This window comes from Oncorhynchus kisutch, linkage group LG2, assembly GCF_002021735.2.
Source record: "Oncorhynchus kisutch isolate 150728-3 linkage group LG2, Okis_V2, whole genome shotgun sequence".
NCBI classification, from domain to species: domain Eukaryota; kingdom Metazoa; phylum Chordata; class Actinopteri; order Salmoniformes; family Salmonidae; genus Oncorhynchus; species Oncorhynchus kisutch.
In genome coordinates this window covers 27,897,879-27,925,527 of record NC_034175.2, presented here as the reverse complement: position 1 = coordinate 27,925,527, position 27,649 = coordinate 27,897,879, and the positions used below count along the sequence as shown (strand labels likewise).

Below are 27,649 nucleotides of genomic sequence, written 5' to 3'. Positions count from 1 at the left end.
GAGGGCCGTTGGTCTCACCTCTGAACGTAGGCATAGAAGAATTGCAGCATGCACACCTCCAGAGACAGATGCTTCTACGGTGAGAAAGAGGGAAGACGAGTGAGAGAGGGGGAGGAGAGGGTTGAGGAAGAGGTGACACTGGACTACATTACATTAGAACATAATGAGGTCGTGGCGGGGAAGCTGCCAGTTTACTTTAACAATAACATGGTATCATCTGTCTAATCAAATCAAAATCTAATTTTATTGGTCACATACACATGGTTAGGAGATGTTAAAGTGAAGGAAGCGAAATGCTTGTGCTTCTAGTTCTGACAGTGCAGTATTATCTAACAAGTAATCTAACAATTCCCCAACAACTACCTAATACACACAAAGGGGTGAATGAGAATATGTACATAAGTATATGGATGAGCGATGTCCGAGCGGCATAGGCAAGGTGCAATAGATGGTATAAAATACAGTATATACATGTGATATGAGTAATGTAAGATATGTAAACATTATTAAAGTGGCATTGTTTAAAGTGACTAGTGATCAATTTATTAAAGTGTCCAGTGATTGGGTCTCAGTTTAGGCAGCAGCCTCTCTGACTTAGTGATGTCTGTTTAGCAGTCTGATGGCATTGAGATAGAAGCTGTTTTTAAATATCTCGGTCCCAGCTTAATGGTAACATGTAATAGTAACAGAGGACCGACAGAGTGAATTAGGACTAACGCAAGCAGGAGGCTAGGAGTCGTGCAGCTTTGTATATAGTCAAACTGTAACAAGGTTAGCGTAGCACAGTGTGTTCTAAGGGTATGTATTGGGAAACGAATATGCCTTGTTTCAATGGTAAAACAGAGCATGCCAGTTTAGATTGCAGGCTATTGGGAGACCCGCAGCACCAACCTTCTCTTTGGCGATGGCCGGCGGCTGCTTCAGGACCTCTTTGACCGTCTGCATCACGGTCTCAGTCCTCATGGCACTGACCGACCGTACCAGCTCCACCAGCAACAGCTGCTCCTCACTGGCAGTGGGGATCACCTACACACACACACACACACGTGTGCGAACATGGACACAGACGGGGTAAGAGACCTCTGCGCCCTGCCATTAACCACAAAGTGTATGTGTTTAGTAAGGGCTTCTGCCATGTTGGTTTCTGGAGCTTACCTTGTAAGCGGCAGTGGTCTTGACCTGCTTCCTCTCGTTCCACACGTAGGCGATAGCTGCCATGAAGTGGGATCCGTGGTTCATGGAGATGGGTCCTAGCAGCTCCAGGATCTGCTGACGCAAGTTCTGAGGAGAAAGAGGAACGATTGAGCGCTCTACGCAGTGTCAGAAATAAGACCAGGCCGACGGGCAGTGGACGGTCCATCCTCCTTCAACAATGTTATGGTCCTGGGGAAACACACATGTTGTGCAAGCTTTTGTTCCAGTCCAGCGCTAATGGATACTTAGCCAAATACTCAAATCAGGAGTACTGGGCTGAAACTAAAGCCTGCACATCCTGTAGGGGGCCTAAGAGCAGGATAGTTACGAGCTAGTAACATAGCCATTTTGCTGCATCCACTATGACACCTGCTAAACTGTGTCCACTACCAAGAAAAACGTTTTGATTATATTGAAGAACAATGATCTAGGTATCAACTGCAGGCACTCTTTTCACAGTATCGTGTAGACCCAGACTGAACAGTGCTGGCTATTATCACATTGTCCATTTCAGCACAGTTCCAGCAACTCTGGATGGATGAGTAACCAGAGCAGCTCAGTACAGCTTGGTTCGGCTCGCCTTAGTTCGATTCAGTACTGTGAAAAGGCTTAGGGTCAGGGTGTAGACGCAGTACCTTGGTGGATCCCAGGTTGATGTTGGAAGTGGATGCAGCGGAGGCGGCGGCTGGCCGGTCAGAGCAGTCGGCCTGGTACAGGACGCTCCACAGCAGGGTGACGGAGGACATGATGGTGTGGAGGATGGACAGGATCCCTGAGCGAGCCTCCGCCAGGTGCTTCTGGTCCACACTCGCCTGCAGCTGAGAGGAGAGATAGGGACATGGAGATACAGTCACTGGTGAAAGTCTGCACACCACTTGCAGTCTTCATGTTTAGCTGCCTTAAAATTACATCTGAAAAGGGATTACATTTGATTTTTCCCCCTACCAACATACACAACCTACTCCACATTTTCAAAGTTAAAGAAAAATGATAGAAACATGAACAAATTAATAAAAAAATGTAAAAGGAAGATGTATTGTCCTCACACCCCAGGGTTAACACTTGGTGGAAACACCATTGGCAGCCATATATTTTTTTTTAAATTGCTCAACTCAGTAAATGTGGATGGGAGACATTGATGGACAGCAATATTCAAACCTTGTCTCTACATTTCCAAGCAGATTTTCAAGTCAGGACTGAGACTGGACTGTTCAGGAACACTCACCACCTCTTGGGAAAGCCATTCTGGTGTGTCTTCGGCATTAAAGCTTGTGTAATTGTCACACTGAAAAATAAAACTCTATCCCAGGGTAGAGAAACCCCTCTATTGGGTTTCCCTCTAATTTTTTACCTGGGCTTTGCTTCTTTCATATTTATTTTGATCATGACAAACCTCCCAGTCCCTGCCGGTGACAAGCATACCCATAACTTGATGCTGCTACCACAAAAGCCATGATAATAGCAATCACGGTTTGAATATTGCTGTCCATCAATGACTCCCAACCAAATACTCTGAGCTTGAGCAACTTTGACAATGGATATATGTTGCCCTAAGTGCAAAGTTGGTAAAATCTTATTCAGAATGATTTACAGCTTTAATGGCTGCCAAAGGTGCTTCCACCAACTATTAACTCTGGAGTGTGAGGACATACGCAATCAAGACATTGTATTTTTTTATTTATTAATTTGGGAAAATGTCCTATAATTTTCTTTCACTTTGAAAATGCTGAAGTAGGTTGTGTAGATCTGTACAGATAATGTCATACTCTTTAGATACAATTTTAAGGCAGAAAAATGTGAAGACTGTGCAAGAGGTGAGCAGACTTTCACGAGGCACTGTCAGCACATGCAAATCCTGTGACAGAGTAAAATACATACAAAGACATAAAATGATGTAAAAGAACAAGCACACATAGCTCTCTGAGAAGATGTAGGGAGGAATGAGTCAGAGTGCGTGCATGCAATGAAGGAGGTCTATCGATGTGTAAATAAGTGACATCAGCATTAAATCAATGCAGATATGACATGTCTGTCTACTTGGCAGTGCAGCGTGGCTGACTAGCGCCCTCACCTGGTGATACTGGGAGGATGGGTCCAGTAGACAGTAGTGGATGATGGCTGTCACTCCTTCCAGTACTGTTAGTATCAAATCTGGCGGGATGCACAGGGCCATCCACTGAGGTCTGGAAGAGGGATAGTGGGGAAAGTATAAATGAATAGTCGCCGTTTGGTATAAAAAAAAAACTATTTTGCCGTAAACAATTCATGTTGTCATAGAATATACAGTAACAATGTAGAATCTACAAAGTCATTAGTCAAAGGTGGGTCATTTGAAGCAACTGCTGGTCAAGAGAGCCATCTTGTGGCAGCATCACTCAACTAATTTCTTACAAACAAACCCTCTGCTACAAAGCAGCTGTAAATCTACTGCCATGGAAATGTACTTAAATTAACCAATTCATCCTCATACTTCACTAGCTAGGTTCATCCAATAGGCGACAGATTTTCAGGTGAACACTCAAAAATCTGTATAAAAGAAGTTTGTATTTTCTCACCAGTGGTGCTTCCACCAAACTGAGTGGCTGTAGATAAAAACGCATGAACGATGAAGAGCACATTAAAAGGTGTTTTTTCTTCTTAAAGGGATGGTTTGAGATTTAGCAAATGAAGCCCTTTATCTACTTTCCCAGAGCCAGATGAACTCGAGGATACCATTTTTATGTCGCCGTTTGCAGTTTGAAGGAAGATGCTAACTAGCGTTAGCGCAATGCCTGGAAGTCTATGGGAACAGCAAGCATGCCAGGTGTTCCTGTAGGCCTCAAGTCATTGCGTTAACGCTAGTTAGCATTGGCTCACAAAACTACCTCTAACTTCCTTCATACTGGATGCAGAGACAGACATAAATATGGTAGTCCATCTGATTTTGGGGAAATAGATAAAGGGCTTCATTGCCACTATCCCTTTAAATTTTCATGTACCAAATAGAAATATATAGTTCAATGTGTCATCATCTCATTTTCAACTGGGTTTGTCACAAAAACTGTTAAATAGCAAATATGCCCACTATGGTCTTGGCACGTGCGCTGTAGACAACAGTTTGCAGATACCTATATGATGACATTATTATGAAGATCAGTTTTATTGTCAAATGGCAGCCAAGCATCGATTATCATGTCACCAGAATAAGACCACTGATATTTATTGTAAAGGCGCACCAAGGTCATCACCGTGCACTTTCACCAACCTTTTGAAGTTCATCATAACTTATTTCATCTGTAGCCTAATAAACTGCATGATTTCTCCTAGTGGTAGTGGAAGGACCACACACCATATCATCGCGTGACTCCAAGTTTACTTTGGTTATTATATCAAATATTTGCGCATAAATCCACATTTTACTGACACAAAAAGGTCCCACCATGTCGAATCAACAAATTGTCCCCCGACATTTATGAAATTGTCCCAACATTTCCTGTTTCTATTAGCCCGGTCGTGACTTCAGGTAATTCATGAAACGGTTGGATGGAAACCTGGTTACTAACAATCTGCTTGCAGTTGCCTTCACACCAGATCCTGGTACAACAATATTCCCACTTTTACATTTCAGTTATTTATCAGACACTTTCATCCAGAGTGACTTACAATCAGTGCATTCAACTTAAGTAGGTAGACCTAAAACACACACAAACCCTTCAATACAGCCACGATCCATCGTCTAGTGAACGACAAAGGTAGCAGTGGTGTGGTTTTATAATGGCTAACCAGTACTGATGGATGGGTGGATATGGATGTCTCAGCACCATCTCAAAATGCCTAGCTCATATGGGCCTATAAGAAACTATCCTATAGCAGTTACCTGGTGTCTGTGATGGCGGTCTCATAGCGGTACTGCTGAATGAGGTTATCCAGGTTCCTACAGAGCTGCAGTGTGACTGAGGCCACCACCCTGCGCAGTACCTTGCCCATATAAGGCAGCGTGGCCGTGATCAGGCCGATCCACTGCGGGTGCATCTTACACGCATGGTGCTGGTGCAGCGCCCGGATCACCGCACACAAGAACATGCCCTGCGCCGTGATAGGCTGCCCGTGAAGGTACTGCAGCGACGTCATTGGCTGCTGTGGGTTCAAGTGCTCCACCTCGCCTCCCAGCAGTTCGAAGCCCGACCCTGCCCCGCTCCCCGTCCCTAACGTTACACCCCCTAATGTTACACCCCCCGGGACGACCACGGGCCCCCCGTCGCCGCCCTCCTCGGCGGGCACTAGGACCCTGTGCTCCAGCACCACCAGGCTCTGGAGAAGCCTCAGCAGCTGGGACTGAACAGCGCTGCAGCCGTCCATTTGATCTTCTGAGAGGTTGATGACACTGTCCTCTGAGAGACCCTCCTCCTGGGAGGCCACGTTGACGGAGGCCGCCCGCTGCTCGTGCCACTTCTGGGCCGAGAAGATGGAGGAGAGCAGGCAGTGGAGCACCACCTTCTGGACCTTACACTTGGACAGCACGTCGCTGATGAAACTGGCAAAGCCTTTGGCCGAGCCGCCGGTCACCTTGGACAGCTCGCTGAAGAGGAGGGTGAGGACCTCCAAGCTGGTCAGCTGCATGGCCCGGTTGCCCGCCAGGTCGGTGGCAGCCGTGCCCACGTGGGCAGAGTAGTAGGAGCGCAGGAAGTAGAGGCAGAGGGAGATGATGATCTCTAGGAACATGGCGCTGCGGAACGAGTGGGAGTGGCTGTCCTGGGAGATGGGGCAGTAGAAGTCCTTACCTGGGAGGAGAAGGAGATTGAACACCACATTATTCTACATTCTAATAACAAGAAACATCCGATTGTATGGTTTTTAGGGTAGCTCTTATCCAGCGCAACTTACACCTCCGGAATACATTGGAATTGTTTAGTTAATTTGTGTTTAACTGTCCTTTATCTGTGTATTTATGCATAAAAAAAATATGACTTGCCCATGACGGAGACGCGGTGGCGTGCCAGCAGGTTCTGCAGCAGTGACAGCTGGGGTGTGTAGGTGTTGTTGATGCTGGTGGTGGAGATGGCGTCCACGAAGTCCGATGGCACCGCCCGCAGCATGGCGGCAATGGCCGAAAGGGCGTGCAGCGTGCGGGATGAGTCGTACAGCTGCAGGTAGAGCAGCACGTGCTGGTAGAGGGGGTGGATGTTGAACCGAGGCGGCGAGGCAGAAGCTCTACGCCCCACTCTCCCGTTGGGACCATTGTCCCCGCTCACGTCTCCGCCCCCACTGGGCGAGCCGGTGTCACTCTCGATCTCGGACACCTCACCTTCTCCGCAGCTGTACCAGTTCTCCAGATCCAGGCTGTCTCCGAAGAAGATGCTGGGCGGCCGGAGCTTCTCGGCCTGCAGGGCCTTCCTCAGCCTCTCCTCGTCCTTCCTCTTGCTCTTCTTCACCTTGGGCTTGGCGCCGGGGGACTTGTCTTGCAGACGCTCCATGATCTTCCCCTTGAGGCTGAGCTGGGTGCTACTGTGGGAGCGCTTACGGGCCCGCTGGTCCACAACGTCCAAACGGAGGTTCTGGTCGTGAGGGGTGGCCGGGCCCGAGCTGTCCGGTAGGGTCACGATGGAGGGGGACGAGCTGTGGCGAGTGATGACCTCGTGGTGCCTCTCCCCCTCCTCCCCTGTCTGGTCCGGTGGGGTGACATGGAAGAACCCCAGGGTGCCACCCGCTAACATCTCAAGGCGGTGAGAGGGGGCGTGGGGGCCTGAATCGAGCTGAAGACCGCTCGGCGTATCTGACGAGGAGCTATCGGAGTCCGTCTGCGCCCACGCTTCAGAGGGGGACGGCGTTTCAGGTGGCCCCTCCTCCTCTCCCATACCCACCACCCTGTCTATCAACTCATTTAACACTGACAACACAGCCTCTTCTAGTGAACCCTCCTCATCAGGAACCATACTGTCTGACTCTATAAGGAAAGGGACTTGGTCGGAACCACATCCGTTCACTGTGCTGCAGGTGCTGTCTGGCTCCTCGAAGCTGCCATTGTCTATGGAGGAGGAGTGCGAGCTGCTGGACTCAGAGCCGTGGTGGTGGGGTTCCCCCTGCTGGTCAGGAGGATGGCAGTCACCCCTCAGCACCAGGTTCTCACTGCTCAGGCTGAGCAGGGACAGGCTGTCACTCAGAGGGTTGACTGTCAGGCAGAAGGGCTCCATGTCGCCCAATGGCAGCCCTCGGAGCCCTGACTTCAGAGAGTCCCCTGGCATCTGGCTGAAGTCTGAGAGAAGAAGAGAAGAGGATGTGACATACTGTTTATGCATATAAATTAGGGAGTCGAAATGAACCGTGAACTAGATTCACTCCAAACCAACGTTCACCAAACGACACTGATCCTTTAGAGCTATAGACTTGTCTTCCAGCCCAACATTAAACAATCATGAGATGAATGTTGAATCTATTAGTGCTGGGCTGGAACAAAATCCTGCACTGTCCTGTATCTCTTCACGACCATGGCTGTCCTATCCACCACCATTCTAACCCGTGTCTCCCCTCTACTCACTGTCACAGACTCCAGAGTCCCTCATGTAGATGGGTTCTGAGGTGTCCTGTTCGGCCTGGGCGTTGTGGTTAGGGACCTCCTGGGCCCAGTGGCGCTGGGCCTGGACACGCTGGATGGACACACGGTGGGTCTTGGGGTGCAGCAGCAGCAGCAGGAGGGGCTCCAGGACCCGGGCGATGTCGTGTCTCTGGAGCACCTGGTTGAGCCAGGCCCGGCCCACTGCGCTGGCCGACGCATCCCAGTAACTTAGACTGTCCAGCATGATGAACAGAGACCTGGGAGGGAGAGCGAGAGAAAAGAAGACAGAAGATATTAATTTGTAATGGCAAAGGTGTAGCGTGTCTTTGGTGTGTGTGTGTATATTACCCAACTCGCTAACTGCCTGGTACTCAGCACTCTATTGTCCCTCTAATCCGACTGACAAAAAAAAAATGAGAGCAATAATCTAACATTTCAAGACTGAATTATAAGAATCTGAAAGTGGTGATGGCGGGAGTTCATTCATCTTCATCAATGGCGGTCAAATTATTTTGGGTGGGTGTTTGGGAGTATCATGCTTGTAAAACTCAGCATTAGGCTACAATGGTTGACCTCATTGTGATCAATCAATTCGAAGAAAGAAATTAAACAACAGGTTGAAACTGAGTGGGAAAACATGGTAGTCATGGATCTTGTTTCAAAGCCGCAACAAATTGACAGCGCTTTCTCAGCTGATGATTAATTCAAAGCATTTAAGACGTCACATGCGCATATTAGAGCTCATGCATATGTATAAGCCTATAAATCAAATCTTATTCCTCACATACACATGGTTGGCAGATGTTAATGCGAGTGTAGCGAAATGCTTGTGCTTCTAATTCCGACAATGCAGTAATATCTAACAAGTAATCTAACAATTTCACAACTACCTTATACACACAAGTGTAAAGGAATGAATAAGAATGTACATATATGAACCCAAGCCACCCAAAAAAGCCTCAATTAAAATAATTATTGTGCTGTTATAAAATACATATAGCTCTGCCTAAGGCCATCTTAAAGCTTATACATACACCGAGCGTACAAAACATTAAGGACACCTGCTCTTTCCATGGCAGACTGGCCAGGTAAATCCATGATCCCTTATTGATGTCACTTGTTAAATCCAGTTCAAATCAGTGTAGACGAAGGGGAGGGCACCGGTTAAAGAAGGAGTATTAAGACTCAAGGCAATAGAGCCATGGATTGTGTATGTGTGCTATTCAGAGGGTGAATGGGCAAGACACTGAGTTTTCTAAACATCTTGTGTATCTAAATGCCTCTATGCGGTTGACCTCGGACAGTGACGTTTATATCTCACTCTAAAATACTGAGCAGCTGTTCTGTTCCTCTTGAAAGATAATAAAATATCTACTGCTGCACCGTACAGGCGCTGTTCACCCTGGTCTCATCATTACCAACGCTCCAATCTCCTCCTGTCATCTGTCACTGGAAGGTCTATTCTCCTGACTGTCAGGCCTGCCCCCTCTGACACTCCATCAACAAAAGATTTAAGTGCCTTCGAACGGCGTATGTTAGTAGGTGCCAGGCGCACCGGTTTGTGTCAAGAATTGCAACGCTGCTGGGGTTCACACACTCAACAGCTTCCCGGATTGAGCTTCGGATTCGGATTGAGAACGGTCCACCAGCTTCGGATTGAGAACGGTCCACCAGCCAAAGGACATCCAGACAACTTGACAACTGTGGGAAGCATTGGATTCAACATGGGCCAGCATCCCTGTGGAATGCTTGACACCTTCTGTCAACACTTGAGTCCCAACGAATTGAGGCTGTTCTGAGGGCAAAGGGGGCTGGGGGTTTACTAGCGATGTTCCCAAATAGATTTCACTTGGTTTTCGATGTTGTGGCTTAAGTGGGCTACTGTCCGTTACCAAATTAAGCACTGGGTAGCTTGCAAGGACAGGTTTGGAGTCTGGCATATGTAGTTTGAGCTGGTTAATGCGTGGAGTGAAAGACATTCTTATAAGCCCACAAATTTGTACATGCAATCCCGCTGTAGCCTACAACCGGAGTAGCCTATCCGGCATGATTGAAAAGGGAACCATGGGAAAGCGCATCCTCCATATCCTATTAGAGTGCATACGGATTACTTGTCTTTTTTCCCCTGTTCCTGCCTAGCTGATAATGGCACCATTCTAAGTCAAAAACAATCATTCACAGTTAAAGTTGCCAAATAACTATAAATCAACCGTACAGGACCTCCATGTACGCCCTCGGCTCAATAATCGTTTGGGGAAAATGTCCTTTCTATTTTATTCCGGTTAAGATCAAATATATTCGTATAACTCTAAAATAATATATTATAAAATAATGGTATGGGAATTATAAGCATATCTTGTCTGCTCAATGAACTAGTCTACAGCCTACGCTGCCATTCTATGCTATTCAGTTCTTCTGAGACACATTTCATTCACATGTTTCTTCATGGATTTATTGTGATGGCCTCATTTAAAAAAAGATCCCTATCAAAATAGGGTCAGATTATGGTAGAGACATGTTTTTAGCATGGGCTGTATCTCAATCCATCCAATGTCGGCCATCCGCATCTGCGGTGGAAGGTGGCCGAGCTACAGTGGCGTTTGTTGGACCATGAGACATCCCGAAAATCGGTCCTCTCACAAAAACATCTGTAGCGTCCGAACGGTATGTGTGTGTGTGTGTGTGTGCGTGCGTGAGAGAGACAGAAAAAGAGTATGAGACATGTATCACATTAATATATTAGCAGCTGTTTTGTCCACCCTTGATAAAACAAGGGACAAAACCAAACTTTAGTGGCGAGTCAATAGAGAGGGAAGGCCTACCTGTCAAAGGTACGGTTGAAAGGGGAAGACTTGGTGATGTTCAAGTCTCTGGTCAGATGCCAAAGCACAGAGAACTTCACATGGGCCTCGAGACGGATTTTCTGAGAAAACACACAGAAGTCTTAGATGACGTGTGTGGAACGCGTGTGTGTCGGAGCATATTCCTTCAGGCATACAGGACTCTTACAAGCATACCGTGAAGCTGTGTGTGTTCCTATGTGTCTGACTGCACATGTACTGGGCAGACCAACCTTGTCTCTGTGCATGAGCTGCTGGCTGATGACGTCCTCACAGGTGCTGGAGGAGGGCACCAGGTTGTGGAGCTGGTAGAAGAGCTCCACGCTGCGCTGGTGGTGCTGAGGAACTCCCTCCCCCAACTGTCCCCACAGGATAAGGGCCACACTCTGGAGAGGTGAGGGGGAAGGAGGAGGGAGGTCGTGTTAGAGAGAGACCTAAAGCTTCCAAGATGTGTCATGGTGAGCAACGGAGAGATTTCTTAGGATAGGTTTATTACCATTTATCATGTTGAAAAATGTACTTATCAACATACGTTTCTACCATTTATCATGTTGAAAAACAGATTTAAACATAAATTCTGGCCATTTACCATGGTGAGCAATGACAAAGAGAAAGTTTCTTCCACTTATCATGCTGAGCTACATTCTGTGTCCTCTGTACTGAACCACCTCTAAGCATCTCAACCATATCAGATGCAAATAAGCCACAAATTTCCTCCCTGTGACTTACCTTGAAGAAGTCCGTCTTCTCTGCGATGTACTTCAGGATTCCCTGCGTGAGTGGTGGCCTGATCACCACAGCAACGCGGCCCTGGCTGGGGCTCATGGGCTGGGTGGAGTCGGGATTGCCGCCGGCGATGCTGCCCTCGGCGGTGACCATGGCGACAGACTGGGTGAGGCCCACCAGGTCCATGACCAGGGAGATGGCCACGGCCTGGACGCTGAAGTCACTGGCCAGGCAGCAGGCGTCCATCAGGGTCTGCAGCCACACGGCAGGACACATCTGCTCGCTGTCTGCAGGAGAGAATAGAAATTATACTGTATTGAGAAAAGGGGAGAAGACATACAACAGTAAATAGCTGTAGTCCAGATGTGCTCATCTAACACAAAGAGAGATTATATGCTTAACATATGGAGAAGGGTATGGGATTATCATATCAAACTGGAATGTAGTTAACCGCTTCTCCAGCCATAGTGAAAATCTGTTAATCTGCACAGAGCCGGTATTGTAACTAAAACGTGGTCAGACTGTCCGTCTGTCTTACCAGTCTGCTCCTTAGGCGGAGGCGTTGACTTGAGGTTGCCCTCGGCGATGTAGACGGGGAAGCTGGAGCACTCCAGGAAGAGCTGGCAGGCAGCAGTAAAAGCCGCCAGACACTCCCTTTGCCCCGGGACCTCAACCACGTCACGGCCGTTGTGCTGGGCACCGCCCTCTGGTTCCGCTCGCACCACATCGCTCCTCACGCCCCCAGCTCCCTCTACCATCCCCGGGGTGATGTAAAGGGTGACCAGGCGGGAGAGGAAGTGCTGGAAGTGCTCCAGGCAGCACTGCATGACAGGCTTGTCCTGTGGCTTGTTCTGGGAGGCTGGGAGGGAGCTGCTGCAGCCCGTCTTGAGGGAAGGCTGAGTGGGTGCTGGTTCCTCAGAGGCCTGGTACTGGACAAAGTCTGTGAAGCCACTCTCTGAGGAGCGACTGCTGTTGGGGTTCTCCCCTGTCTCAAACACCTCGCCAGTGGGGAGCTCCAGAGTAGCGGGCAGGGGCTGGGGAGAGAGAGCAAGAAGAAGAAAGGAGAAGAGGTCAAACACAGACAGTAACAATACATATCAGGAGTGGAAACAAAAAAGGCGTCCATGTTAAAAAATCTGGAAACCGAAAACAGTACCCCTGTTTTAGGATGGCCAGGGGGGACCAAAGTGCATCAGGTCAAGATAAGAGTGCAGGTCTCTCAGGAGACTAGGAGGGAGAAGATTTGTAGGCACTCACTGACAGACCCCCCCCCCCCCTCCACCTTGGGCACCCACAGCAGACAGGGAAGTGCACAGCTGATGCCCCAAACTGAATGGACTCCTCTACTACACCCTACATAAGGCTCCCTCCCTGCATCATGCCAGCTAGCTTAGGACAGATCGACAGACTGCCATGCCACAAGAAAGCCCCAGGGCATTCTCAGCATGCAGTGCAGCAGGCTGAGGCTACACATTCTGGCGCCAGGACTCAGATGGCAAACTACGTCCTGTAAATGTCCCCAGGAGGATAGCTGGAGAACAGGAGGAAGGGAGAGAGGAGGGGGGGATAGAGCGGAAGGGAGGGAAGGAAGCCTTCCACACCAACGGAGCAGACAGACCCAAGGGGAAACCATCGGGTAGGCTGATCCTCCTCGGAGAGAAAGAGAGGCTCAGCTGTTTGTTAGTTACCACTTGTGTGTGTCTCTATGTGCTCCCCTCCCCTGCACCTCTCCCAGGCCTCTACCTCCAGCCTAGGATTCTGTCAGCTTTTAGTCAAGCCTTACTGAGCACTGAAACACTACCAGACCGCCAGGTAACAGACAGGGGGGCGGAGAAAGTAGACTGATCCCAGCTTCTAACACCTCTGTCTGGGGAGAGAGGGAGGGACAGTTCTCCAGCTACCCTCCAGCCCTGGAGCGGGGACCACCCAGCCAAATTGAAGGGGTAGAAGGGTGGGGGCCAGCTCAGGGACCAGGGGACACCATGAGGGCCTTGGATGGTTGTTTATGTTTTTGAGGGCGAGGGAAGCAGACCAAACTGAGGAGCCCTGCTCTGATGATTTTATTTGTCAGGAAGTGAAAGAAGTGACATTCGTGTACTATCAAAGGTAGTCAGTCATCAGCTTGGAACTGAAAGATGGACAAAGTTTTAATTTTCAAAGTGAGAATCAATGAACGTGGGTGTGTAGGGGGAAGTATGTTTGCTTTTGAACGTAATTTGGCTCCATTTCATCTCCGCTGGACAAAGACAAAAGGCAAAAACGATTTAACCTTCGCATGGATTTCACATACTGTTCAGAGATAAAAAAGGAACCGTTTTCTTTTATGATCAACCAAACGCTCAGAGTCAATACGCTAAAAGCAAACTGTGTTAAGGCAGGGAAGAACTAGGATGACAACAGGATGCTTTCCGACTTGGCAGAGGTCATGATTGAAGCTCATTCATCACCACCAAAAGCTTTACGGTATCCAATGGAACTGGGTTAAAAGCGTAAATCAGGATAGACAGTTGGTTATGTCATGAAAAGGTAGCCAAAAGATTATCCTTATTACCTGGGAAATGTCTGCAGAAAATATTGATTCATCATAAATCTAAGCATCTATTTTACATACATTCTACATATGCATACAATGATAAAAAATAAAAAAAACTCACAAATAAAAACAAAAGCTATAAAATATGCTCTGGCTGTAACAACCAAGGTTAATCTAACTCGTATAGGTGTCCCGGGCTGGGGCACCATCTCAGTACTTCTTACCAGTTTCTCCTCCTTAGCAGAGGCTGTGGAGGCGAGGGGGCCCGTGGGCAGGGACAGGGGGGACACCAAGGGGGGCTGCACCTTGCTGAGGATCTTGGAGCAGAGGCGCAGGCAGTGGGTGAGCTCCCCAAGGCCCAGGGCCGGGAGGTGAGAGGTCAGGGCAGACAACATGCGCAGCAGCAGCTGGGGAAGGTGCTCCGTCTGGATCTCTATGTAGGTCTCCTGAAGGGAGGAGGAAGAGGAGGGTGAGAGGGCTCTGGAGAATAGGGGAGTCGCCACTCGCCTGGTGACTGGAGATGGAAATTAGATGTCTAGATTCATTTGGTACAATGCATCACATTACTTGATTTGTATTTAAAAGTTGTAAATAGTCCCTGTCAAATAAACGTAATAAAATAAATAGGCAGCATCAAGTGTGTCTGAGAAAGCTCTTGTTGGAGATTGATGTAATTAAAATCCAATTCCGAATCTATATTAGATGTTTATTATTATTAGTTATCGGCACAACGCTGTGGTTAGCCTCTCGATTCTTTAAAATAAGTCTACACATTATTTCTCTAATCTGTGGTTGTTTTGGACCCCAGTACCACGTCCAATGAGTGAAAGGGGGACACCTAGTCAGTTGTATAACAGAATGAAAAAAAAAAAAAAACTCAAGTGTCTGAATACTTATGTCAATGATATACATTTTTGTTTTTAATTTTCAATAAATTTGCAACACATTCTATGAACATGTTTTCACTTTGTCATTATGGGGTATTGTGTGTAAATGGGTGAGAGAAAAAAATCTATTTGATCCATTTTGAATTCAAGCTGTAAACAACATGTGGAATAAGTCAAGAGGTATAAATACTTTCTGAAGGCATTGTATATCCTTCCATCAAGACAAAGAATGGAGGAAAGGCAAAAAACTGGTACATTTCTTTCTTTCTTTGTTGTTGTTGTTTGCCTGCTGCATCTCGGGCTCTGTAGTCGTCACGCTGTTTCTCTTTACAAGAATCCAACCGTTCTTACCTTTCTAACAGTACTAAGCAGGTGCTTTTAGGACTTAAAAGTTTTGAAACTGAAAATGTATAGCGCCTTCAGAAGGTATTCACACCCCTTTCCCACATGTTGTGTTACAGCCTGCATTGAGACTGTCACTGGCTAGGACGAGGGAGGTCTTTTTGTTAATACAAATAAATGGAATATGGGTAAGCACCGGCAAAATCCAAGAGGAAAGCCTGGTGCAGTCTGCTTTTAGAAATGTTTACAAATTGGTTAAAAACAAAAAGCTGAAATATCTTGAGTCAATAAGTATTCAACCTACTTGTTATGACAAGCGTAAATAAATGTAGGCGTAAAAATAAGCTTAACAAGTCACATAAGTTGACTGGACTCACTGTGTGCAATAAGTGTTTAACATGCTTTTTAAATGACTACCCCCAGCTCTGTACAATTATCATACAATTATCTAAGGTCCCTCAGTCCAGCAGTGAATTTCATGCACAGATTCAACCACAAAGACCAGGGAGGCTTTCCAATTGTTTGCCCAGAAAATAAAAAAGTTGACATTCGAATATTACTTTGAGAATGGTGTCAGTTACTCATTTTACACTCAGTTGCCAATCAGTTGCCAATGCCCAGTTGCCAATCAGTTGCCAATGCCCAATGGTGATTTCAAAACAGTTAGAGTTTAATGGCTGTGATAGGAGATAACTGAGTGCGGCTCTAACACTAACATAAATCCAAAATACTAAAGCTTGTACAAAACATAAATATTCCAAAGCATGCATCCTGTTTTAAATAAGGGACTTGTAATACCGCATGAATTGTGGCAAAGAAATTAACTTTTTGTCCTGAATACAAAGCGTTATGTTGGGCCAAATCCAACAAAACCCATCAGCGAGTACCACTCTTCATACTTCCAAGTATGGTAGCGGCTGCATCATGTTATGGACTAGTGAGTTTTTTGGGGGATAAAAATGAGCAGAAGCCAGGCACAGGCAAAATCCTTGAGGAAAACCTGGTTCAGTATGCTTTCCAACAGACACTGGAAGACAAATTCACCTTTCAGCAGGATGATAACCTAAAACACAAGGCCAAATCTACACTGGAGTTGCTGACCAAGATAACATTGAATGTTCCTGAGAGGCCTAGTTACAGTTTTGACTTAAATCTGCTAGAAGATCTATGGAAAGACTTGAAAATGGCAGTCTAGCAATGATCACCAACCAAGTTGACAGAGCTTGAAGAATTTTTTTAAGAATAAAGGTGCAAATATTGTACAATCCAGGTGTGCAAAGCTCTTGGAGACTTACCCAGAAAGACTCACAGCTAGACGCTGCCGAAGTATTGACTCAGGGAATCTAATCAAGATGTATTATTGTTTTATATTCGTTTAAAAATATATATATTAGGCTTTGACATGAGTATTTTGTGTTGACAGTTGACAAAAAATTACAACTAAATAATTTTTTTATCTCACTTTGTAAAAATAAAAATAAATTGTAAAAAGTCAAGGGGTGGGAATACTTTCTGAAAGCATTGTATTTTATGAGGGTGGTACACAATATTACACGTTGTTTTAGTAAAAGCCATCAGAGGCCGTCAAAGTTTACGAGGTTAGACCCTTTGAAAAATACAACCCCCACTAAAATATTTAATCATGAGCAGGCTTCCTCAAATCATTGTCATCTTACATTGTACCTTTTCCTTGAATATTGTAATGGGCATTTTCTTTACAAATGACTTTAACAAAAGTAATGCTAAAAGAAAAAAGAACAATGGGCAAATGAAGAATAAACACGTGTGAAATGTTAAAAAAAGCCATAGGCTACTTAAAATATGTGAGCAATGGGAGCATATTATTCTGTGCATGCAGGACAATGACACACCAGGCTGAAATTTCATTTTCACAACATCCCCCACCAAACTATGAATATATATATAGTATATTCCCACAAAAAAATCCCAATTCTATTGGTCTAGGTAGAAATTCCACCATATTCCCAATAATGCAGGCCTATTTCACTCACTCTGGAGTACAATAACCATACTCAAAACAAGAAAAATAACAGAAATTCAAATTTGGCTTTAGGAATGTTGCTGGGACGTTGCTAAAATGTTATCCAAGCCATAGTAAACCAGGCAGGCGGGATGAAGGGTGAAGAAGCAGGAGAGAGTCGTACTTTACCTGGCAGATTACCCTCATGCTTCTAGTAGGCTTCAAGGAGAGAGAGAGCAGATAGATTGAACAGACAGGAGCAAGCAGAGCATAGGCCAGAGGACACTTTGTGTGCAGAACATACCCACGCACAGAAACATCTGCACGCACGCACACCTGCGCACGGCCGCAAGCAATCAGACACGCACAGTAGTACAGGTGTCAGGGGCTTTCCAACCTAGTCTGAATGGAAATGAAGAGAAGCATTCTCTCTACTAGAAGATGCAATTACACAGAAGACAGGCAGGTCTACAACCTGTTAATGGATTGCACGCACGCACACACACACACAATAAGGGATTGCCATGAGCACTCATATTCAGAAACAGACCTATAATTAGTAAATATTCTATTGTATGAGTGCTGATATTTCAATGGCTGTTGTTCTGTTTTGAGAGACTATAGTATGAGTGAGAAAGGAAGGCAGGGTGAGAAGTGTGTGTGTCTCACCAAGGACACAATGTCCAGTAGGAAGTCCACCAGCTGACAGAACTCCACCAATGAGAGCCCTGAGGAATCCGTGCTCCCAGCGTTCCCTGGTCCATTTTCTGCCTTCCTGCAAGATGGACAGAGTGACCCATTTACGTCAAACTCAGCTCTCCCATTTACAAACACAAAACAGGATGGTGTTCATCCCGTGTATAAAAAAATATATATAAATAAATAAATAATTTAAAAAACAGGGGAGAACTTGTCCAATAAGAAATGCTTAAATGTATTGTCTGTTGCGAAACATTTTGCTACGGTGTGGCCTAATGGACACCGACTAGGGTTCTATCTCGCAATCTTACCATGTCAGCATACACACATGGAGCAGCACATGCACACAGACCTGCAGCAGTCCTCCAACCAGCGAGCGATGTAGTCCCACATGTAGTATGGCTCAAAAGAGTTGAAGAGGAGATTGGCCGTTTTGATAAGCTCTGCAGTTTTCTTGTTCTCTCGCAGTTTGCTGAGGGAAACGATCAATGCCACCCTTAGCTTACAATGGTTATTAAAGCTTTGGCTTTTTTTTTTTTACACACACACACACACACACACCTGCTAAGATGAGCATGGTCCTTGCTGAACGGGTGGTGGTTCTGCAGGTCCAGCTCTGCTCGGCACTGTGTGTGTAATGTCCTGAACACCTCGATCAGAACGTCCTCCAGGATGGCTGGTCCTGGAACACACAGGATTACAAATCAGTCACTGATCATGTCCATTTACAAATGTATCTGGGACAGTCACAGGGAAAGAGGGTCATTAGGCACCAAATGGAAGGAAATGGACTGAAACGGGGAGTGACTACCTGGATTTGTCCAATAAGTGCTAATTTTAGTTGTCCGCTGTGAAATGTTTTGCTATGATGTTCCCTACTGAACACAGCCCAGTAGTGATATGTGGGTCACTATGACCAAAATGTTGTGTGTGTTCTATTCAGTGTGTAACAGTGACATGAATGATATGCGCTGCATTGATCTGATGTAGTAAGATACCGTACCGAGTTCAGGTTTGTCCAGCAGGCTGATGAGAATGCGGAAAGGCTTGAGGTCATGCATCAGGACGCTCTCCTCCTCCCCGCCTCGGGCCTTCCCTTGCAGGATCCCCACCATTGCCTGCACACACACGGTCAAAACTTCTGGATCAAACCGCATTCAAAAAAAAAATGGAACGACCAAAGCAACTCCCGAGACAAGACTGCAGAACATGGACTCAGCTGGTTAGCGATCTAGTTTCTGGTTGAGATAAAAATTTTGGGTTAGGGCCAGAGGACATTTTCCACAGCAAGTCTTCTTTTTGCCCTTCAGTGTGTGTGTGTGTTTCACACGCCTCGTCTAACACGGAAGCGGATGGGGCCCACGGAACAGGCGGTCCCCTGCAGTAGCCCCATTTCCCAGCGGGGGGAGACCCAACAAGTGTCCATAAGCAGATGGCAGATGAACAAATTAAAGCCCTGGTCTGTCTGTCCCAACCCCTGGAGTAACAGGACACATCACATGTAGGCCCCCGCCGTCATAAGGGCCAATGCTGTTGGAGCGTGACACTGCATTACAAGGGGGAATAGTGTGTGAGTGTGTGATCGTGGCCCAGGCATGGAGCAGAGTTTGGGAGAGCTTCAAAGGGAAGGCCCCTGGGATTAGGAGGGGTGTGGAAGTAGGGGGCTAGAGACATTACAGGCAAACCCCTAAGGGTGAGAGATTTAGAGATTGAAAGGGGGCACAGAGGGGGAGCAGTAGGGGTCTGAATTTCACCTGCTGAAAAATGTAAGGCATTTATCTTGTTCCCTTTCAGAAGACCCACTCAAACTTTGAGGTCTTTGAAAATAATAATTTATGCAAATAACTGTGTGTGAGTGTGTAGGTGGGTGGGTTTGTGTGCGTTCAAGGCGTACCTGAACCAGCATGTCTTTGGAGTAGGTATTGAAATAGTGGGTAGCGTGGTCCTCAGGGTTGCTCTGTCGAGAGCTGCGAGGGCCTGTCCTCACACCATTGTTGTCAAAGCCTAGGAGTACAGTACACACACACACAAGATGACGAAAGACAAGGGAGAAGAGGGTGGGGTGAGATTGAGTTACCAGTCATTCAGCAAACAATCAAGCTTTTCTGAGTGTAAAAACATGAGCCCTGCTCAGCCAAGTAGACACTTACCAGCATTTTTTAAAATCCACAGCGAGTAAGATGCAAATAAGACAAAACAAAGTAGGGAAATAAGCACTGGGATATATGACAACAAGACATGTTACTGCACAAGACATATATGGCCAGATGATCATTCCAACAGGTAAAGTCCAACAGCTCAACTATACGAAGTTGTACAGAACGCATGCAGTGGTATGTATGTGTGCATGTGCTTGTTTGTGCATGTGTACCAGGGTTCCCATTATGAAAATGTGGCGCCGGACTTTTGACCGGCAGCACTTTAATTTACCGGAAATATACTGGACCAATATGCATTGGGTGCGTGACCTGATTAGGGCTTCCACCCACGGTGATCAGAATGACATAAATCACATTTAGATTATGGTATTTCATATTCACCCTAGACTTGACTGCCCTTGACCAGCACAAAAACATCCTTTTAGCATCGAATAGCCCCCGCGATATGCAACTTTTCAGGGAGGTCAGGAACCAATATACTCAGTCAGTTAGGAAAGCTAAGGCTAGCTTTTTCAAACGGAAATTTGCTTCCTGTAGCACTAATTCCAAAAGATTTTGGGACACTGTAAAGTCCAAGGAGAATAAGAGCTCCTCCTCCCAGCTGCCCACTGCACTGAGGATAGGAAACACTGTCACCACCGATAAATCTAAGATAATCGATAACTGCAATAAGCATTTTTCCACGGCTGGCCATGCTTTCCACCTGGCTACCCCTACCCTGGCCAACATCTCAGCACCCCCTGCAGCAACTCCCTACAAATCAGCTGGGCTAGACAATCTGGACCCTCTCTTTCTAAAATTATCTGCCGAAATTGTTGCTATTACTAGCCTATTCAACCTCTCTTTCGTATCGTCTGAGATCCCCAAAGATTGGAAACCTCTAAAGGGGGAGACACTCTAGACCCAAACTGTTATAGACCTATATCTTTCCTGCCCTGCCTTTCTAAAAATCCAAGTTAATAAACAGATCACCGACCATTTCGAATACCACCGTACCTTCCCCACTATGTGTCAACGGAATTTCATAATTCCTATATGTGTTCATTAATTAAAATCACTGTCTGTTTCTAAGAATTTGTAAGATTCTTATTTGCATAAAATAGACAGGGACCAGTCTTATCAAAATTAGATAATAGTATTTATTCTCGGAGCGCGCTGCCATAGAACCAAGAACAACAGTTTATATACAAAATATGACGTCATTGGTTACAGAATGAATCTCCTCCTCTCGACCAAGACAAAGCAGGTTCAAAAGTTTATTCCAACCCACAATCCTGACACACACACTATATCAAGATTAACTTCTGAAGTCTCACCATTATCTACCATTACTTAGCAGACAGTTCCAGATACGGAAAACCTGGAGAGGCTCTCGCTGTCTTATTTAACAGCCACAGAGTTATAGCTGAGTGGGTTCAGACATAGGTTAATGATCTCCTTTGCTTACTTCAAACACACCACACATACCTCTCCAACTAAGTTGGAATGGTGTTTATTATATTTAATTACTCCTTGTTCATGCTACATAATATCTTCCTTATGAATTAACATTATTAATCAGATATTGTAAAACAGGGTAGAGTTTAATTAGTTATAGTTATATTTTTTTTAAACCTTTATTTAACTAGGCAAGTCAGTTAAGAACAAATTCTTATTTTCAATGACTGCCTAGGAACAGTGGGTTAACTGCATGTTCAGGGGCAGAACCACAGATTTGTACCTTGTCAGCTCGGGGATTTGAACTTGCAACCTTTCTGTTACTAGTCCAACACTCTAACCACTAGGCTCTCTGCTGCAAATGACTGGAACGAATTTCAAAAATCACTGTAGCTGGAGTCTTACATCTCCCTCTCTAACTTTAAGGATCAGCTGTCAGAGCAGCTTACCGATCACTGTACCTCTACACAGCTAATCTGTAAATAGCACACCCAACTACCTCATCCCCATATTATTACTTGCACATCATCATCTGCACATCTATCACTCCAGTATTAATGCTAAATTGTCATTATTTTCACATCTAGGGCCTATTTATTGCCTACCTCCCTACTCTTCTATTGCCTACCTCCCACACTGTACAGATTTTTCTAATGTGTTATTGACGTACGTTTGTTTGTGTAACTGTTTTTGTCGCACTGCTTTGCTTTATCTTGGCCAGGTCGCAGTTGTAAATGAGAACTTGTTCTCAACTGGCCTACCTGGTTAAATTAAAGGTGAAATAAATACATTTAAAAAAATAAAAAAGAACATGCAAGACGAGGATGCAACAACGTTCTTACCAAATGTTAGAATAACTGTCCATATTTACTTTTCCTCAGCCAACAAGGCGAGCGAGTGACAAACAGCCAAATCACTAGCCTATGTCAATCTACTATCCCCTCCATAGTAGAAAAGTTGACCTATTCTATTGGTCATGTTGTCGTTCTGTGCGAGAAAGAAATAACCTATTCCCAACAGACGCTGGGACTGTTGTGGGACGATAGAGCCTAAATTCATTCAACCAGTAGACCTAGGCTACATTTAAAAAATAAATAAGTTAAAAAGCAAAGATTCCGATGCAACAGATCAGAACGTTGAGCTTAAAATGTTGATCAACTATTATTTCTTCACATTATAAGCGCAGCAATGTACACAAGGCAGCAGGTTAGGCGTGAATGTTCGTTACATTATGCAATTAGTGGGAAAACACAGTGGTCGAAAGCTCAACGCACATTCTAGTGGTTTCATGTGACAGGGAGAGAGGAGATCTAATATGCAGCCTGTAGCATGGGTTGCTAATATGACTAGGATTGAGCCTTTGGCTACTGGACAACGAAAGAAAGTTGAAAATACCTGCTCTTTCCGTGACAGACTAACAAGGTGAATCCAGGTGAAGGCTATGATTCCTTATTTTTGTCACTTGTTAAATCCACTTCAATCAGTGTAGATGAAGGGGAGGAGACAGTTTAAATAAGGATTGTTAAGCCTTGAGACACAGATTGTGTATGTGTGCCATTCAGAGGGTGAATGGGCAAGACAAAAGACTGAAGTGCCTTTGAACAGGGTATGATGGTAGGTGCCAGGTGTACCGGTTTGTGTCAAGGACTGCAACGATGCTGGGTTTTTCACACTCAACAGTTTCCTGTGAGTATCAAGAATGGTCCACCAGCCAAACGACATCCAGCCAACTTGACAACGCATTGCAAATTGGTGTGACACACTGATGAAGCCTGCCTTCCACTGTCTATGCCTTTGCTGTTTGAGATGATGTAGCAGCAGCTATCGCACTGTCTGACAGATTCTCCACTGAAAGGCTCGGTGTCTATATGCTGTACGAATGTGACAACTAACAAATATACTGAACATGCGCCAATTTAATTCCACTAAATTATGTAAATTAACTTATAGACCGATAAGCACGACCAGTGAAATGTATTTACATAGACTGGTATTTCCATCAATGAATAGGCTAAAAAGCATTATTTCACTATGTGATTTGTTCTTCTTCTTCTCCTGGACAATTGGCCGGTGTAAATTTTATTCATCGGATTATCAAAAAAATTTGTCTGCCAACAGCCGGCTATTACCGGCTAACGGAAACCCTTGCATGTGCATGAATGTGTCTTTTACCCAGCAGCCAGGCGTATAGTCTACGGTTGAGTGACATGTCCCTCCTCAGAACCACGTGCAGCGCTGCAGAGAGGATCCGAATCATGTCTGGACGGGTGGCCTGGAACAGCAACACACACAACAAAAATAAGGAAATAATAGGAGATTTCAGATGAGTTCTGACTTAGAAGAAAGGATGCCGTAATTTGGGCTGTTTGGGCTCTGAGGCACATTGTGCTTCGATGATTGAATAGAGAGGTGAACGGCCAAACAAGCATCCTCTGAGTCACTGCATGCTCTCTCTCCCTCTAACTAGATGTCAGATAGCCTCATCATCAAGAATGGCCAGTTCCCAAAAGTGCTGTGACTGCGGTCTTGTGTGCTGAGCAATGCTGACAGTTGAGCATATCTGTCCTTACCTGACTCATGTGAAATGGGAAGCAGAAGAGGATCAGGTCCAGGGTGCTCCTCTGGACCAGAACACTGGAGTCCTGCACCGATATGCTGACTGCCTCCACCTGCAGGGAGCGACACAACACACAGGGTTAAATCAAGCCCCATTTACATCTATCTAGCAAATAAATGAGTGAATATGTAGAATTTCAGAACCACCAGACTTGGTTGACTCCTATTGCATTTTCTGCTTGTTCTTCAGGAAAAAATGTGGGCCTGAAGTTTTTTCATGTTTTTCTTTTTATTAGGATAAACTATTGGCCCTACTCAATACAAGTAAGTTCACGTGACTTCATTTCTCAGTCTGCATCATGAATACACTACTAATGATTTCTAAATGTTCCCCAAACACAGGCACTTCAAGCTCTACTTGCGTGTGTGTGTCTTGGGGGGGTTGGGATAAAGGAAAAAGATAAGGGTCTCTGAAAACGATTCTTCTTTTTGTGTACCATGAGCTCGATGTCACTGCCCATGACGTAGAGCTGGTCCTCCATGGAGAGTTTGCGGTTTAGGTGTAGCAGAACAAAGGTGACCCCGGGCAGACGCACGGCGGGGCTGGTCAGGATGCTGCCCCAGAGGGCGCTGTAAAAGGCCGACTGCTCCACCGCCACAGCCACCTTCTCCAGCAATGTGTTGGTCCTGGAGAGGATTGCATCGAATTGAAATCAATTCATTTGGGTTGCATACATTGACAAGACAATTGAATCCCAGATGATTGAATTGTTACTAAGGTTGATTCTGACTGAATATATATATTTGTATTTTTTCTCTCGTAATTAGCAATTCACTTCATTCAATGACATCCATTTCTCTTTCTCCAGCCCTCCATCTCTTACCTATCATAGTATTCAGAGCCCTCCTCCAGGCCTGGTAGTACCCCAGTCAGCAGCCCCTGCAGGCCAGGTTTGAGGGTCTTTCCCAGGGGCAGGTAGTAGGTCTCATACAGGCCCAGCAGCACCGGCTTCACAGACATAGCAGCATTGGAGAGTAGAGGGAACAGCCCAGAGCTGAAACAGAAAGCAGGGTAGAGGTTTTAGGCGGTGGGGTAATAGAGTAAAGGGAAAATTATAGGGTTGATAGGTCAACTGAAGAAAAATAACTATTGAACAAAATCCACATGCATTAATTTTATTCTCTTACTAGTTCAAAGGAGATGGATTAAGGGTAAGGCCCTGTGATAGACTAGCGTTCTGTTCAGAGGGTGTACTTGTACATCAAGCTGCCTCACGCTATAGAAACAGGAGAAACAGCCTCCTGCCCTATGGACCATTCTGGCTTGGACAAGGCTTATTTACTTACTTTACTAGTTCACATTCAGTTTATGACATGTTCGCCAGTTACAATAAAGCTACTGTACTTCTCTACTACTACTACTGTCCTAAACAAGTGTTGACATCCTGTAGCCTAGTCAGTACCTGTAGAGGAAGAGGTCTTTGGCCAGCCTCTTGGGCCCTATGATCTTGAAGATGATCTCGTAGGTCTCCAGGGCCTTGCGATGCACCCCGCTGGGCAGAGCTGGGTGGAGGCATTGAGCCAGACGCTTGCCTATCGTCAGCTTCTTGGGCACCACCTGGTACTTAGCATTGCTTTGCAATACCTGAGAAACAGATTCAAACATCAGACGTGGGGTACCAGATCAATCTACATCATTCCACAATAGCTGGCGGTAAAAATATATGCATTTAGTGCATTAGAGACTATGCAGATCCGGTTTTAATTGCGGATGTGGTCATTGTGTATCCATTCCAAACCAAAATGTACATATGTGAAATATCCAAAAAGGTAAATGTTTGTGGTCGTTACCTTGTTGAGTTTGCCCAGTGCAGAGATGAGGTCTGCCCATTCGCTGGAGTACTCAAAGTTCTTGAGGGCCTTGTCCACCGCCGCCACATAATTCCTGTACTTGGAGTCACTGAGCAGCTCCACTTCCTCTGCATTCATCCTCCTGGGTGGTTATTCAGCTACTTGCCAACACCAGGCTCACATACACACATCACACCTGGAGTGAATGGGGAAGGGGGGGGGGGGTATTGTTACTCTGAGTCATAGTGAGTGGATTAATCAGAACTTTACGTATGGAAGCATTAGCCTCAAACTACATGTGTCCTTAATGTGCAGGCCAGCACCAGTCAATCTGTCAGAATGAGAGTTACAGAGAAGCAGATGGGTTGATGATGGTGCACAGATGGAGCTGTTTATTGACCAGTCATGTACAAATGACAAATGTTAATTAGGAGCAAAGTCTGACAGATTACAATAATTTGATAAGTTTAATGTTGGTATGTGAAGATAGTGCTAAATCATTGGTGTCTTCCTCCAGACATGTCTTAGTGAAACAGATGCCTTGGGGATGGGAGAGGTAGATAGATGTGCTTCAACAGACATTATAGAAGTCAAGTGAACAAAGAGATGTACATGAGAGGGTTGGGTTCCAACTACAATCAAATCACATTTTATTTGTCACACGCTTCGTAGACAACAGGTGTAGACTAAATGCTTACTTATGGGTCCATTTCCAACAGAGCAGAGTTAAAGATTAAAAATAATAATAAAGAAATAGTGGCACAGTGAACAGCAAAAAAAAAAAATTTTAAGAGTAAAAATAACATGCCTATATATATGGAGTTCCAGTACAATGTCATCCTTTCACCAAAAACAGATTTTTTCATGGAATTTTTATCCAAGGCAGAAACCTAAATTCCTCCCATCTGGTAATCAGGGAAGGGACAGACCTGAGTGGTACAGTACATGCATCACATGTCAGCCCTGCCCAGTGCCTCACAATGAAATGTGTTCTTGGTGGGGTGGGCGACACAGGAAACTAAATGACAGCCCTGGTCTTTGTAGTTGCAGCTATATGGATCTCTAGCTAGTTGTCACGAGTTGAAATATTTGGCAAGAGACAGACTAATTTTAGGACGACACACCCACTAGATATATTGACAAGAACAATAGAATGACATGCAAATTATAAAACGCTAGATCAAACTATCTAGCAAGTCATCTATTTAACAAGATGGATACAAAAATATATATATAATTAATTTCTATAGCCAACAACGTTAAACACTTAAAGGCATCGGACATAACTCGCAACCAAACATGAATGACATCACCTATCGTAATAAGTCCTGCGTGTCAGCAATATCGAAACCTGCCCTCCATGTAAGTCAAATGTGCTAACTTGCTAACTCAGCCAAGGCAGCGATACAACACCCAGGTGGTTACAATAGTACCAAGTAACTTACTTAGACGTAACGTTACAGCCTGACTAACTCCCGATGTTGTGTCCCGAAACTAGCGTAGCAACGACTGTCTTATTTATCGGCCACGACAGCCGACGATAAATGCTTACCGTTAGAAGGATATTTGTAAACCCACACTGTCAGTAAATGTATCCCGCTTGACGAATTAAAAATAAAATAAAAATTCAGCCTGCGCCAAATGTCTCAGTGGGAAATGTATCCTTGATAGCGCTGTCCGTATTATTGATGATGATGTTGTTGCTGCAGCTGCCGGGCCCCCGACGTCGACTCGGTTAAACCGTGTCACTTGTCAAGTAAGCATACAACGCTCACGGGTTAAATAATAAGTGTATCCTACATATTTCCAGGTATCGATGTCTTTGTCTTTGCTTGAAAAACAAACCAACATCAAAACCACACCTGCCCTACGTTCAGGTTCACAGAGCCAAACAATCGCGTTCACAATTGTC

General features: G+C 45.4%; 1 protein-coding gene across 4 annotated transcripts in view; it reads right to left on the bottom strand.

Annotated features, from left to right (window-relative positions):
- dop1a (DOP1 leucine zipper like protein A) overlaps positions 1-27,403 on the bottom strand; it is a 37,297-nt gene extending 9,894 nt beyond the window's left edge. For 2 of the 4 annotated variants that reach the window (XR_004203448.1, XM_031792371.1), the window contains exons 1-26: positions 27,290-27,403; positions 25,738-25,933; positions 25,350-25,531; positions 24,771-24,941; positions 24,384-24,573; positions 23,901-23,999; positions 23,503-23,602; positions 19,629-19,738; positions 18,738-18,852; positions 18,296-18,416; positions 18,087-18,206; positions 17,705-17,810; positions 17,225-17,254; positions 14,050-14,271; positions 11,831-12,326; positions 11,296-11,579; positions 10,800-10,952; positions 10,549-10,649; positions 7,709-7,983; positions 6,146-7,426; positions 5,051-5,954; positions 3,266-3,377; positions 1,830-2,012; positions 1,156-1,281; positions 892-1,026; positions 19-74 (exon numbers count right to left, since the gene is read on the bottom strand). Coding sequence is in view for 3 of the 4 variants with exons in the window: in XM_031792371.1 (XP_031648231.1) it covers positions 19-74; positions 892-1,026; positions 1,156-1,281; positions 1,830-2,012; positions 3,266-3,377; positions 5,051-5,954; positions 6,146-7,426; positions 7,709-7,983; positions 10,549-10,649; positions 10,800-10,952; positions 11,296-11,579; positions 11,831-12,326; positions 14,050-14,271; positions 17,225-17,254; positions 17,705-17,810; positions 18,087-18,206; positions 18,296-18,416; positions 18,738-18,852; positions 19,629-19,738; positions 23,503-23,602; positions 23,901-23,999; positions 24,384-24,573; positions 24,771-24,941; positions 25,350-25,531; positions 25,738-25,875 (5,810 nt within the window). In the remaining variant the exon portion in view is untranslated. The remainder of the gene's footprint in view (positions 1-18; positions 75-891; positions 1,027-1,155; positions 1,282-1,829; positions 2,013-3,265; positions 3,378-5,050; positions 5,955-6,145; positions 7,427-7,708; positions 7,984-10,548; positions 10,650-10,799; positions 10,953-11,295; positions 11,580-11,830; positions 12,327-14,049; positions 14,272-17,224; positions 17,255-17,704; positions 17,811-18,086; positions 18,207-18,295; positions 18,417-18,737; positions 18,853-19,628; positions 19,739-23,502; positions 23,603-23,900; positions 24,000-24,383; positions 24,574-24,770; positions 24,942-25,349; positions 25,532-25,737; positions 25,934-27,289) is intronic. The other 2 variants (XM_031792375.1, XM_031792379.1) reach the window with 2 other exon arrangements.
- Between the last annotated feature and the right edge of the window lie 246 nt (positions 27,404-27,649).